Source organism: Pristiophorus japonicus, chromosome 22 (assembly GCF_044704955.1).
Source record: "Pristiophorus japonicus isolate sPriJap1 chromosome 22, sPriJap1.hap1, whole genome shotgun sequence".
NCBI lineage: Eukaryota > Metazoa > Chordata > Chondrichthyes > Pristiophoridae > Pristiophorus > Pristiophorus japonicus.
Window position 1 is genome coordinate 24,932,864 of NC_091998.1, and position 12,527 is coordinate 24,945,390.

General features: G+C 43.5%; 1 protein-coding gene across 1 annotated transcript in view; it reads left to right on the forward strand.

Moving 5' to 3' along the window:
• Window positions 1-1,682: 1,682 nt before the first annotated feature.
• LOC139234908 (annexin A5-like) overlaps window positions 1,683-12,527 on the forward strand; it is a 28,985-nt gene continuing 18,140 nt past the window's right edge. The window contains exons 1-5 of the mRNA XM_070865777.1: window positions 1,683-1,753; window positions 1,888-1,922; window positions 7,015-7,102; window positions 9,732-9,826; window positions 12,018-12,131. Coding sequence (XP_070721878.1) covers window positions 1,905-1,922; window positions 7,015-7,102; window positions 9,732-9,826; window positions 12,018-12,131 — 315 coding nt within the window. The 5' untranslated portion in view covers window positions 1,683-1,753; window positions 1,888-1,904. The remainder of the gene's footprint in view (window positions 1,754-1,887; window positions 1,923-7,014; window positions 7,103-9,731; window positions 9,827-12,017; window positions 12,132-12,527) is intronic.

A 12,527-nucleotide genomic window follows, 5' to 3' on the forward strand; every position in this document is an offset into this window, starting at 1 on the left:
CGTTATGTTGATTGAGTGAAAAATATTGGCCAGGACACTGAGGAGAACTCTGCTGCTCTTCTTTGAAATAGTGCCATGGGATCTATTCTGTCCATCTGAGAGAGCAAACAGGGCCTCGGGTTAACATCTCATCTGAAAGACGGCCCCTCTGGCAGTGCTGTGCTCTCTCAATACTGCACTGGAGAGTCAGCCTGGATTTTTGTGCTCAATTCTCTAGAGTGGGACTTGAACCCACAACCTTCATGAGTTAGAGGTAAGGGTGCTGCCCACTGAGCCATTGGCTGACACTGGGGCTTATGGCTGGACTGTCCACTAATCATACAACACAATGACTCAGCTGCATCTGTCCATTTGGTGAAATTCGGAAGGCCATCTGTACCACAAAATGAAAGATCTACCCAGTCCTCCCGAACACCTGAGTACCAGCAGCCCTCCCTTGACCTGTGACGAATCACTGGACTTTGCCTCATGGACAAGCTACATAAAGACTCGAAAAAGGCACTCACAATGGAACATTCCATTCCACGAGTGTAATAAAATAGTCACTAATAGATGTGACAGGATATTCAGGAGAAACTTCTTTACCCAGAGAATGGTTAGAATTTGACACTCACTATCACAGGAAGTGGTTGAGGCTAATAGCATGGATGCATTTAAGGGGAAGTTAGATAAGATCATGAGGGAGAAAGGAATAGAAGGATATGTTGATGGGGTGGTGGGGCGATGGATGGGGAGACTGGGGAATGGGAGGGGTCAGGGAGAGATTGGGGGAATGGGAGTCAGAGAAAGGGGGGAAATAGGGGTCAGGGAGACAGTGATGGGTCAGAGAGAGGGGGAATGGTGTCAGGAGGAGGGAAATGGGGTCAGAGAGGGGGTGAAATGGGGGTCAGGAGGAGGGAAATAGGGGTCAGAAAGAGGGGCAATCCCAGAGGACTGCGGATGAGTATATTTAAGACTGGGATCAATAGATTTTTGGCCACTAATGGAATCAAGGATAATGGGGATTGGGTGGGAAAGTGGGGTTGACGTAAAAGTTCAGCCATGATCTTACTGAATGGCAGAGCAGGCTCGAGAGGCTGTATGGCCTATTCCTGCTCCGAGTTCCTATATTCTTATTAGGAAGGGTTTGAGGCTGTTCATGTGGAACATAAACAATGGCATAGATCTGTTGGGCTGAATGGCTTATTACTGTGTGTTGTAAATGCGTTGTAACTTTGTAAATATAAATGCATTCAGAGAAGAAAAGGTCATGGGTTAAATTAAGAAAATTATATTAAAATTCTAATGATGATTTCAGGCAGGGGCGGAAATGTACTTCAGAGGTTGGTAAACATATTGAGGGATGAGCGACATTAATCCTCGTGAGGATAAATATTTCCCTTCTTTCCCTCTCTGCTCTTCCAATACCCTAAACGTAGAAAATTGTACACGTTTCAGAACTAGCGGATGTCATTTTAGGTTCCATGCCAGCGAAAGCCGTTGCTAGGGAAACTATTCCGACTGAGTAACTGGATTTACTTGGCAATAACAGGAAGGTTCAGTGCTGGTTTTATGTGCACCCACAATGGTTTTGGATTAGTAGCTCCTCATAGGCTAACCTGTTTCTATGACTAATTCATTTAAATATATCTCCAAGCTCTCCACCAATCCATAAGCAGCCTTCGAAGGTTTCCCAAGAGAAAAGGCAGGCCTTATTTCTTGAGTTCCTGTGAGCCACACACTGGAAAATTTTTCACAACCACGTTTGTAGCAGGTTTGTCTGTCCTATAAAATGATTCACTGTCTTCTTTGGTCTTTTCTTTTCTAAAAATAAATTATTGAAGTACTTCAGGAAAATGTGGAAAAGCTGCATTAAATGAATTGTGTATGTGTTTTTGTTTAAAACAGAGAATTCTGACTGAACCATGGCAGCCAAAGGCGTGGTAAGTGGAATCTGAATTTCAGCTGTCAGAGACAGCAGTGTATATGTGTAGTACTAATAGTCTGCAGTGGTTCAGTTACTGTTGGCAGGCAAAGCAGTTATGTGTGTTGGCCTCTTTCTGCACTCTAGAAAATGTGTAGAGAATCATGAAATACCACACCTAATTTTCAGGGGGAAAAATGGCAATGTTTCTCACAGGAAACTATTAGCTTTTTATTTTGTGCTGGTTAATTAAAAGTTTTCAAAACTGGTTTTTATGAAGATGTAGCCTCTTTAACTACTGAATGGAAAACATTTGCATGTTGATGAGCTGCTGCAGGGAGCAGTATTAATTGGAATCGGGTTACCCTTGTATAGGACAAGGTCCATAAATGTGCTATGTCTGACACTGGGCTGTATACTCATTAGTTAAGGGTATAGGCAAACTACCTATTTCTGATGTATTTGATAAACTGCCAATTATTAATTGGCAAACTGTAAACCTCATTGTAGAAACCACTTAAGTGGAATGTCCTTTTTTAGAGCTGGTTTTTCTGTGGGCCAACCCACTGGTTTTGCACGCCATCCAGTTTAGTCCTTCCAGTTGTCCAGGTGACAGCTATTGGATCTTGCTGAAATACAGGCAATCTGAACTGGGAACTGTGCAGTCACTAGGTTCCATTGTCTCACTAGCAGAACAACTGAGTTTCATAACTGGGGAAATTGCTCAGTTGGGAAGGTGTGCAAGCAACTGGGATATTGTTTGGTGAGAGAAATTGGTTTCTACTGACTTGTCCAAATTAAATGGCATCTACCCTAGACTAGAGAGCTTGCATTTATGTACATTTTTAATTTTAAAAAAAAATAGAAACTCCCTTGTTAGTCAATTAACAGCTAGGCAGGTGCTCGCTTGCAGCTGATTGCCTAGTAACAGCCACAGACCAGTTTTGAAAAGTATATTGTTTTCAGCTTGCTTGATCTGTTTTGCAGATGCTCCTAACACAAACTTCCTGTGCTCTGGGTATTCCTGCTAAGTCATCCCTCAACCAATACTACCAACAAAACAAAATGGTCATTATCCCCTTGCTATTTATGGGACCTAGCAGTGTGTAATTTGTTGGCTGTAAAGTATTTTGGGATGCCTTCTGGATGTGAAAGGCACACTCTAAATGCAGTGGCGACTCAAATATTTGTAGCACTGGTGACAGTTACAGAAAATAAAATTAAAATCTGATTTGCACTGTAGAGCTGAGGTTGAAAGGTTTAATTTCAGATGAGTAATTGGGCCAACAACTTGTGTTTATATAGTGCCTTTTTAAAATAGTAAAATGTCCCAAGGCACTTCACAGGTGTGTATCAAAAATTATTTGACACTGAGCCACAAGATATTTGGACAGGTGACCAAAAGCTTGACCAAAGAGGTAGGTTTAGGGAGGGATTAATGGAGCTTTGATCCTAGGCAGCCAATGGCAGAGCAATTTGAAATCTGCTTTGCAAGAGTTCAGAATTGGGAGGAGTGCAGAGATCTTGGAGAGTTGTAGGGGTGGAGGATTTTAAATCTAAGCATTCATGTAGGTCAGTGAGCAAAGGGGTGATGGTGAACGAGACTTTGGGGCGAGTTAGGATATGGACAGCAGAGTTTGGATGTGCTCAAGTTACGGAGGCTGAAAGATGGGAGGTCGGCCAGGAGAGCTTTGGCATAGTCAAGTCTAGAGGCAGCCAAGGCTTGGATAAAGGTTTTCTGCAACAGATGAACGGAGGTTGGGGTGGAGATGGGGTGATGTGGAGGTGGAAATAGGTGGTCTTGGTGATGGAGGGAATTTATGGGTTCGGAAGTGCATCTGCCGGTCAAATAGAACAGCAAGGTTGCAAAACCGTATGGTTCAGCCTTCCACAGCAACTAGGGAGAAGGATGGAGTCAGTGGCTGAGGAATGGGACAGAAGACAATGGCTTTGGTCTTCCCAATATTTAATTGGAGGACATTTCTACTCGAGTGTGGGACAAGCAGTGTGACAGTAATGAATGGGAAGAAAATAATGACTAGCAGTTGTAAAGCACCTTTGACAACCTCGGGATGTCCCAGAGTGCTTTACTTTTTGAAGCGTAGTCACTAATGGTAGGAAATTAGCAATAAATTTGTACACAGCATGCTCTCCACAAACAGCAATGTGATGAACTGTAACTAACAGACTTTTTAAACTAGAGCCTGTGTTGGCTGTAGCAATTGGCCGGAAGGAAAAAGCGTTGAAATTACTCAGTCTTGCTGTCAAGATAGGATTGGCACCATCCGGCATCGGACTACACTTGTGGTGCTGGCTCGAGCATTGGTGCCAAAAATACAAGACAGCATGAGACTCGGCTGAACTATCCTGTCAGTGTTTAACAATAAGTAGCACATTGGATTTTTCTGGCAGCCCGCCTGCTTTGAGCTAGTGTCTTGTGATCCAGCGCAGGTTCCGCTGCAGCATATGACCGTGAATCAGGAAAAACCCATCCGCTCTCCGCATGGGTGTGGCAGGAACTAACAAAGGAGCAGTTTATAATCTCAATGTTGTCTGATCCGGCTGCAGAGTCTCCCCCGCTCTGACTGTGTCAATATGGACAGGGTTTATATGTATGTGTATGTAGTAAACTCTGCACCTGCTCAACATTAAAACCTTTCCTTCAGTTTGACCGCCGCTGGTTCCTCGTTTTACGCCGGTCTGACAGTGGCGCAAGCTGCGTTTGCGCTCCCCCACCCCGAAACTAACCCCCCGATTGAAACTGACCCATCATCTGATTTCTCATCGGCTGCAAAGCCACTAGACGCAGAGCCCCGCTGTCTGCTTCACACTGGTGCTCGACTCATTGGGCGAATGCTGTGCTATATCCCGCTGAAGGTGTGGCAGGAAGTGTAGTGAGCGAGCAGCTTTAAAGCGGAACTTTCATTCCTGCAACGGATTTTTGGATAGCCCTTACACCACCCGCCCCCAGCATTTTCCACATACTTGACCTTGCCGGGATAGGGGGGTGATGGGGGAAGGAGAATAGTGAATGAATATTCATAATCACTTAATAAATTACCAGATAGTATGTGGCAATCTCTCTCCACCTAACTCAAATGCTGCTAAATTGCAATCTTATTCCGAGGCCATTATATCGACCGGAGTGGTTTGCCATTCTTGTGTGGGGCAGTATTGTCCCATAGACATCGTTGACTAGTCACAGGTGTGGATATAACCTGCATTTATATGGCGCCTATTTTAATGTAGTAAAATATCAGGAATGCTATAAAACAAAATTTGACACCTTATCACATGGAGATATTTGGTCAGAGGTAGGTTTTAAGCAGCACCTTAAAGGAGGAGAGAGGTTTGGGGAGGGTATTTCAGAGCTTGGGGCCTAGGCAGCTGAAGGCAAGGCTGCCAAAAGTGGAGTGATTTAAAATCAGATGCTTGAGGCTGGAATCCAGAGCACAGATATCTGGTGGTTGTGGGGCTGGAGGAGATTTAGAGATGGGGAGGGGCGAGGCTGTGGCAGGATTTGAAAACTGGGATGAGCATTTTAAAATGCAGCCAGACTGTCTTGATGACTACAGAACTAATTTTAGTAGTACACGGCAGTGCAATCACATGATCTGGGTAAATGTACTTGATCAACGTACCACCATTCAGTAACCAAGGAAGTAAAACACTTAATCAAAAAACACTCCCATTCTGCTTTTGGTCTTGCCATTTTGCCAACAGAGTATTGGGATCACAGGCCTAATGACTGTCTCTTGCTCTTTTTTTAAAAAAACTCATCTGAAATGAACTTGGCCACATCTGGATTCCTATTGGCCATAGGTGACTGATGTATTAGATAATACTGATAAAGGGGGCTCCTACTTGATGATTTTTCCATTTCCAAGCTAGCCATCCTGTGGCCTCTTAAGATTGACAAATTTAGCAACACTTGGTGCCAATTTAGGGATAACTTTGCCCAAACTCATTTCATACATGATCCTTGCAGGCAGAGGATCTTGTATTCCACCAAGTTGGGTTGGATTTTAATCCAGGTCCATCCCTCTATGGCCTTGCCCTCCCTATCTCTGCAACCTTCTCCAGCCTTGCAACCTGAACTCCTCCAATTCTGGCATCTTGTGCATTCTTGATTTTTTTTTTTAAAAATCGCTCCAACACTGGTGGCCATGCCATCAGCTCTCTGGGCCCTATGCTCTGGAATTGTCTCCCTAATTCACTCTCTAGCTCTTGGTCACCTGTCCTAATATTGACTTGGTGTAAAATTCTGTTTTGGTAACTCTGAAGTGCCTTGGGTGTTTTACAACATTCAAAGTGCTATATAACTGCAAGCAGTTGGTGTTTCACAAATGAAGGGCCATTGCCTGACCCACTGCTGGGGGCCGATTTACATGCATCAGCCGGGGGCCCATATAAATGTTTCATTTTGATGGTCGTACATTGCGACTTATTAATGCAGTTTGGAAACATTCTACAAGCCTATTTCTTCATGCATTTTACTACACCATTTCTGTTTTAATTGATCGGGAGAGGGTGGTGCTTTGGGTGGTTATGGATATTCTTGGTGCCCAGTGACCCCAGAATTATTTAATCTGCTTCGCCAGTACCCTCAACACATCTTGCCTCTGAAGGCATTCGTTTCTTGCTGGGGTGCAGGTATCAAGGTTGCCTCTTTACACAAGTGGCCATTATTTAGGTGGGTTCACTGTGCTAGCAGGTTATCCAAAATTGTGTGCGCGGGGGGGGGCGGGGGCTGCGGGTTGCATGATGTGTACCGACTGAGCTTGCTGCTACCCTCTCAATATCCGTACACTGGCTAGTAATTGAGAGCAAGAAATCTGTCTGACTTTCTTTTCCTTGTGGATGCTGAGGCTAATTGTAATTCCTTCAGCACTACCCCCAACTGAGATCGGATTATGCCATGAAAACTAGGGATGGCATTGGAGAGCCTATGGCTCTGTTTACTCAATGGGTAAAGTTACTAGAGGTGGTATCGGAGCCCCTTCATGCTTTCATCTGCATGTTGAAAAGTTCATCCCTTTTTTTTTCTTAAGCATGCATATTAATGAATTGCAAAGACATATAAAGCATTAAAATAATACTTTCTCTTTTAGGCAAGAACCAGAGGCACAATCCATGATTTTCCAGATTTTGATGCCAATAAAGATGCTGAGACGCTTCACAAGGCCATGAAGGGATTTGGTAAGAGACCAGAAAAGCTTTGGCTGGTTACTGTGCTTAAAACATTCAGCCCACGAGGTCTATGCCAGTGTTCATCCTGCACGAGCCTCCTCCCACATTACTTCATCTCGGCCTGTCCTTTTCTATTCTCCCTCGTATTTGTATAGCTTCCCCATAAATGCATCTATGCTCTTTGACCCAACTACACCAGAGTTGAGTTGTACTACTTGCTACACTCTAGGTAAAGAGGTTTCTCCCGAATTCCTTATTGGATTTATTATCTTGTATTTTGGAGACCCCACAAGTGGAAACACCCTCTCTACATTTACCCTAGCGAACCTTTTCATAAGACCTCTGTCAATGGTTTCTGAATTTTTTTTTTCCCTGTAAATTATTCTCCTCAACATTAATACTTGCCGGGTTCCAGACTGACACAGAATCACACCCAAGTGACTATTCATGCTGGAGTCCGCCCATATAATGAGTGTCGGCAAGCTAATGACAGAGGGGGTGCCGACAATGGAAGTCTCATCCCTCCCTGGTCTAGATGGGCCAAGACCAATTGTAGCCCTTGCTGCTGCCTTGGATGAGATCAGCTAGTTTGTCCAGGGGCAGGAATTGGACTGGGATCCTGCCTGCTCTGTGTGGCTCAGTGCCTCACTGCATAGTAATTGGAAATTACTGTTGGATTCCAAAGATGGAGGGGGGAAAGTTGGGATCCATGAAAATACATTTCATTGAGTCATTTGTATTTTAAATCAAATGTCTGAGGCCCATCTTTGACATCTCCACTTTGACTCCAAATGAGAACCTTGTTCGATAACTGCATTCTATATTGGTTTAACCAAGCAAAGTAACTATTTTATTACTTCAGTGCCCCAACCTGGGCTGTATAATGTCTCCAAGGACACCACACATTGACTTGCTTACCTATTAAGTTTGCATAGCTTTTGGTGAACATACTCGTCCAGGAGAGATTGGTGCTGGGGGATAGAACGCTGCAGCACCTGGTTGTCCAGGTGCAGCCTAGACCAGGTGCTGTGTAAAGCTCCTCCTTCTGTTCTAATCATTTGCTTCAACCTCAACATCTGAACGATAGCGGTTACTGCATCAGTCTTTGCCAACTCGCCCTGCATCTCGTGCATTACTTTCGATCCGTATAGAGCGAGGGTTTCCAGCCCATGAGTCCAGAGCTGCTCAACATACTAACTAACTGTTCCTCCAGTGATTTTTACATCCTCATTAGCTAGTAACTTGTTATGTAGAGGGGATGGGTGGAAACAAAAACAAGACTGTGGCAAACAAATGTTCCAATTTGGGACCAGTGTTTCTAATCTGAAGATAACTGATGGTCCCCAAAGGTGGATTGACTGGTAAATGTTTGTTTTGGAGAAACTTTAATCTCTGTAGAGCTACCTTGCTGGGGTTTGTCTGAGCTGATTTCAAACATTTTCTTCTCCATTTCAGCGCTGCAAAGGTTGGCTCCCACACCCCAATCTTTACAGAAATGAGCTCTCAATTGGCTGTAAAATCTTAGTAGCCAGCTTTCAGTCAATGGGATGCCAAATTTCACAATCCCTTTCCCACCCCAAAAACAGTGAGGCCCTGGATGCACTGAAAATCAGTAAATAGTGTTTGCATGTCTTGTATTAAAATGGAGTTGTATAAGTGTAGAATATTTTTGGACTTTAGAATTATAAATAAGGAGAATGGGGTAGAGTATGGTAGCATAATTGTTACTGGACTAGTAATCCAGAGACTGAGTTCAAATCCCACCATGGCAGCTGGGAATTTAAATAGTTATAAAATTTTTTTTTTTTAAAGTCTCAAGTAAAAAGCTAGTATCAGTAATTGTGACGTATGTATGTATGTAAACATTACTAGTGTGTAAAACTTGCCACCAGAGGGTGCACCTGTGGGTGACCCAAGGGTCACTTGCACACCCCGGGCAAGCAGGTATAAAAGGCAGTCTACCATGCTGATTCATCACTCTGGAGTTACATTTTAAAGGGACCAAGGTCACAACAGTTTGAGCTTGCAAATATACAGTCTTGTGGCGTTGTTCTGAACATAAGTGACCATGTTCTGGATTATTATTTAAAAACCCATCAGGTTCACTGATGTCCTTTCGGTAAGGAATCTACTGTCCTTCCCCGGTCTGGCCTATGTGATTCCAGGCCCAAAGCAATGTGGTTGACTCTTAACTTCACTCAAATGATGACTCACTACTACCACCTTCTTGAGGACAATTGGCGATGGGCAGTAAATGCTGGTCTTGCCGGCGATGCCTACATCCCAGGGATGAATTTAAAGAGCTTGGGACACTGGTATGAAGAGGAATAAGTAATTTCAAGTTTAATTGAGCATTTATTTCACTTGTCTAGGGTTAATCTAATAAAGCTACCCTTGGCAAACTGGATTTTGTTTTACCGTTGGTGTCACGAGCAGACCCCCCTCCAGGACTGACTGGTTATGTTGACGTTGTCCTGCTTTGTGCCATTTGATTGAGGGTGACTGAGTTTACAAAATCCCATAAGAACATTTTGCCTGTTGAGACTGAGCATATAGGAGCGCTGCCTTTGAGTGTTGCTGTATTGCAATAAATACACTTGCAAATAAATGGTTACAAGACCTTGATTGTTGTTTACAGGGACTGACGAAGATATCATATTGGATCTATTGACGCAGAGAAGTAACGCCCAACGCCAACAGATCATTATTGGCTATAAAACTGTTGTTGGAAAGGTAAGCCCTAACCAACCCTTGGTCCTGCTTACCCCAAACTCTGTCTGTATATACTGAAGCCACCAAAATGAATTTGCCATCCTTTGAGCCTCTGCACTAAAGTTGCCTTTCAGTTTGGTCCCTGTTGAGTCAGCTGTCCTTCGGTGTGTTGACTGAACAGATGCTGCACTTGGTCTCTGCATTCCTAGGCTGGGCAAAAGAAAAGCAAACTCATCCATCAGGATTCCCACTCCTGATCACCATCCACTGAGCTGGCTAGAATGTTCATTTATGGGTGTTGGTGCGGGCAGGATTGGGCTTAACTGCAACACCCCGACAGTCAAATTGTCTGCACATGGTTTGTAGGCCCTCATTCATGCTTTTGTTTTCTGACTCAACTATCCCAATGCTCTCCTGGCTGGCCACTCTCCATAAACTTGAGCTCATCCAAAACTCTGTTGCTCATATCCTAACTCGCACCAAGTCCCATTTGCCATGATCCCTGTGCTCACTGACCTACATTGGCCCTGGGCCAATATAAATTCTCATCTTGGTGTTCAAATTACCACCATCCCCATCTCTTATAACCTCCTACAATCCTCTGAATGCTACATTCCTTCAAGTCTAGATTCTTGTGCATTCTTTCTCCCCAAAACTACCTTCACCTCATCATTGGCGTAAACTCTGGCATTTCATCCTCTCTCTCCCTCGATGTTGCTTAAAACCAGCCTCTTTAGCCAAATGTTTGGTCACCTGCCCTAATGTCTCCTTCTTTGGCTCGATGTCAATTTTTTTTTGTCTGTTTACAGTCCTGTGATGGGCCTTGGGACTTTTAAAACTAAACTAAAGGTACTATATAAATGGAGATTGTCATCATCTTCTCCACCTCCATGGAAGCTTGCCTCGGTATGAGTTGGTGTAGAGGGCAGACCATTGGCGAGGAAGGGGTGAATGTTATAAATGTTTGAGCCAGAACTCTGCTTCTTTTTTAATATTTGTTCTATAGTCTGGGTTGCACATTGCACTAATTTCAATCTCCACAAAGGCCTACAATAGATCCTTAATCCTGTGTCATTATTGACTGTAATGCCTTGGGGGTTTATGCAGAGCTGAGTCTGAATAACGAACTTGGAAAGCATCTGCTGACTTTATCAAATTGGGGCTTGGTGTTTGACCCGGTACAATTGGACAAGGAGTGAAGGTCAAATGGAGCTGTTCATTCTGAGCCAGGAGATAAGCAAACATGTGCTGTTTTTTAAAGACTATGTGGCCTTGTATAAAATAGATGATTTGAATGCAATTTTCCAAGTTTTTGCATAACTTTGCTCTGATCATTTACAAAGCAGATGTTACTGTTCCAGTCTGAAAGAGGCAATTAGTGGGAGAAAGGCTCAGTGGGAAATGATTAGTGAATTGAACCAGAACTGACTGCATTTAACTTCTGATGGAAGATTTTAGTAAATATTCACATTTGTAGATGGGATGAAGTATTGTCCCAAAGCAGTGGCTTAGCTCTGCCTGGAGTTCCCTAGTTACTACATTTGTAATAAATATACATTTATTAATCTAAATTATTTCTTTCTGCTAAGCCCCTGAGTTAATAACCCTAATGTTTCCCTTTTTTGTTTCAGTTGTGGCTCAGTGGGCAGCATGCTTGCCTGAGTCAGAAGGTTGTGGGTTCAAGTCCCACGCCAGGGACTCTAGCACAAATCTAGGTCAACACTCCAGTGCAGCACTACACTGGTCGGTGGTGCCGCCTTTCAGAGATGCATTAAACTGAGGCCCCGTCTGCTCTCAAATGGATGTAAAATATCCCATGGGACTATTTCAAAGAGCAGAGGAGTTATCCCTGGTGTCCTGGCCAATATTTATTTATCCCTCAATCAACAAAAAACAGACTCCAGTCATTATCACATTGCTGTTTGTGGGAGCTTGCTGTGCACAAATTGGCTGCTGCGTTTCCCACATTACAAAAGTGGCTACACCCCCCAAAGTACTTAATTGGCTGTATAGTGCTTTGAGATGCCCAGTGGTTGTGAAAGGCACAATATAAATGCAAGTCTGTCTTCCTTCTCTCAAATATGTTGAAGGTAAAACAAATGTATACTTGGATAAAATGTCTGGAGTACAATATTGATGCATTTACAATTGTATCACAGTACTGTTGCTCTGCAATGTCACATTGCTAATTTATTGAATCTTTTTTCCACAGGACCTGATTGATGATCTGAAGTCTGAGATCTCTGGAACGTTTGAGTCATTGATTGTTGCCCTGCTGTATCCTCCAGCTCGCTATGATGCCAAGGAATTGTATGATGCTGTGAAGGTAACTGGGATTTTACTGGAAACCTACAAAGTGCTGTCTCTGCAGTCAGTATTTATTGATTTCTACAAGTTCATTCTTGTTGGGACTCAGTCCATCTCCCTCCTGCTCCAGCTTGCTCTTCCAGGACCTAAAACTGTGCAACCCCTGACCTCCCTCACTCTTCCCTTTCTCCTAAAATCTGCAGGCTTTTCTAACCCAAGCTTGGTGTCGCCTAACCACTCCTTCTTGGCTTCTCTCCCTGCTTTCTCTCCTGTTTTACATCTTGATGGTGTTGTGGCCATTTGCTGACACTCCAGTGCAGGTCTGGTCTCAGTAAGCAACAAGGTAGGTAACTGCATGATTTCAGTAACTGATAGTCATTTTTTCCTTTTTTTTTAATGGAGCTGAAGACCTCAT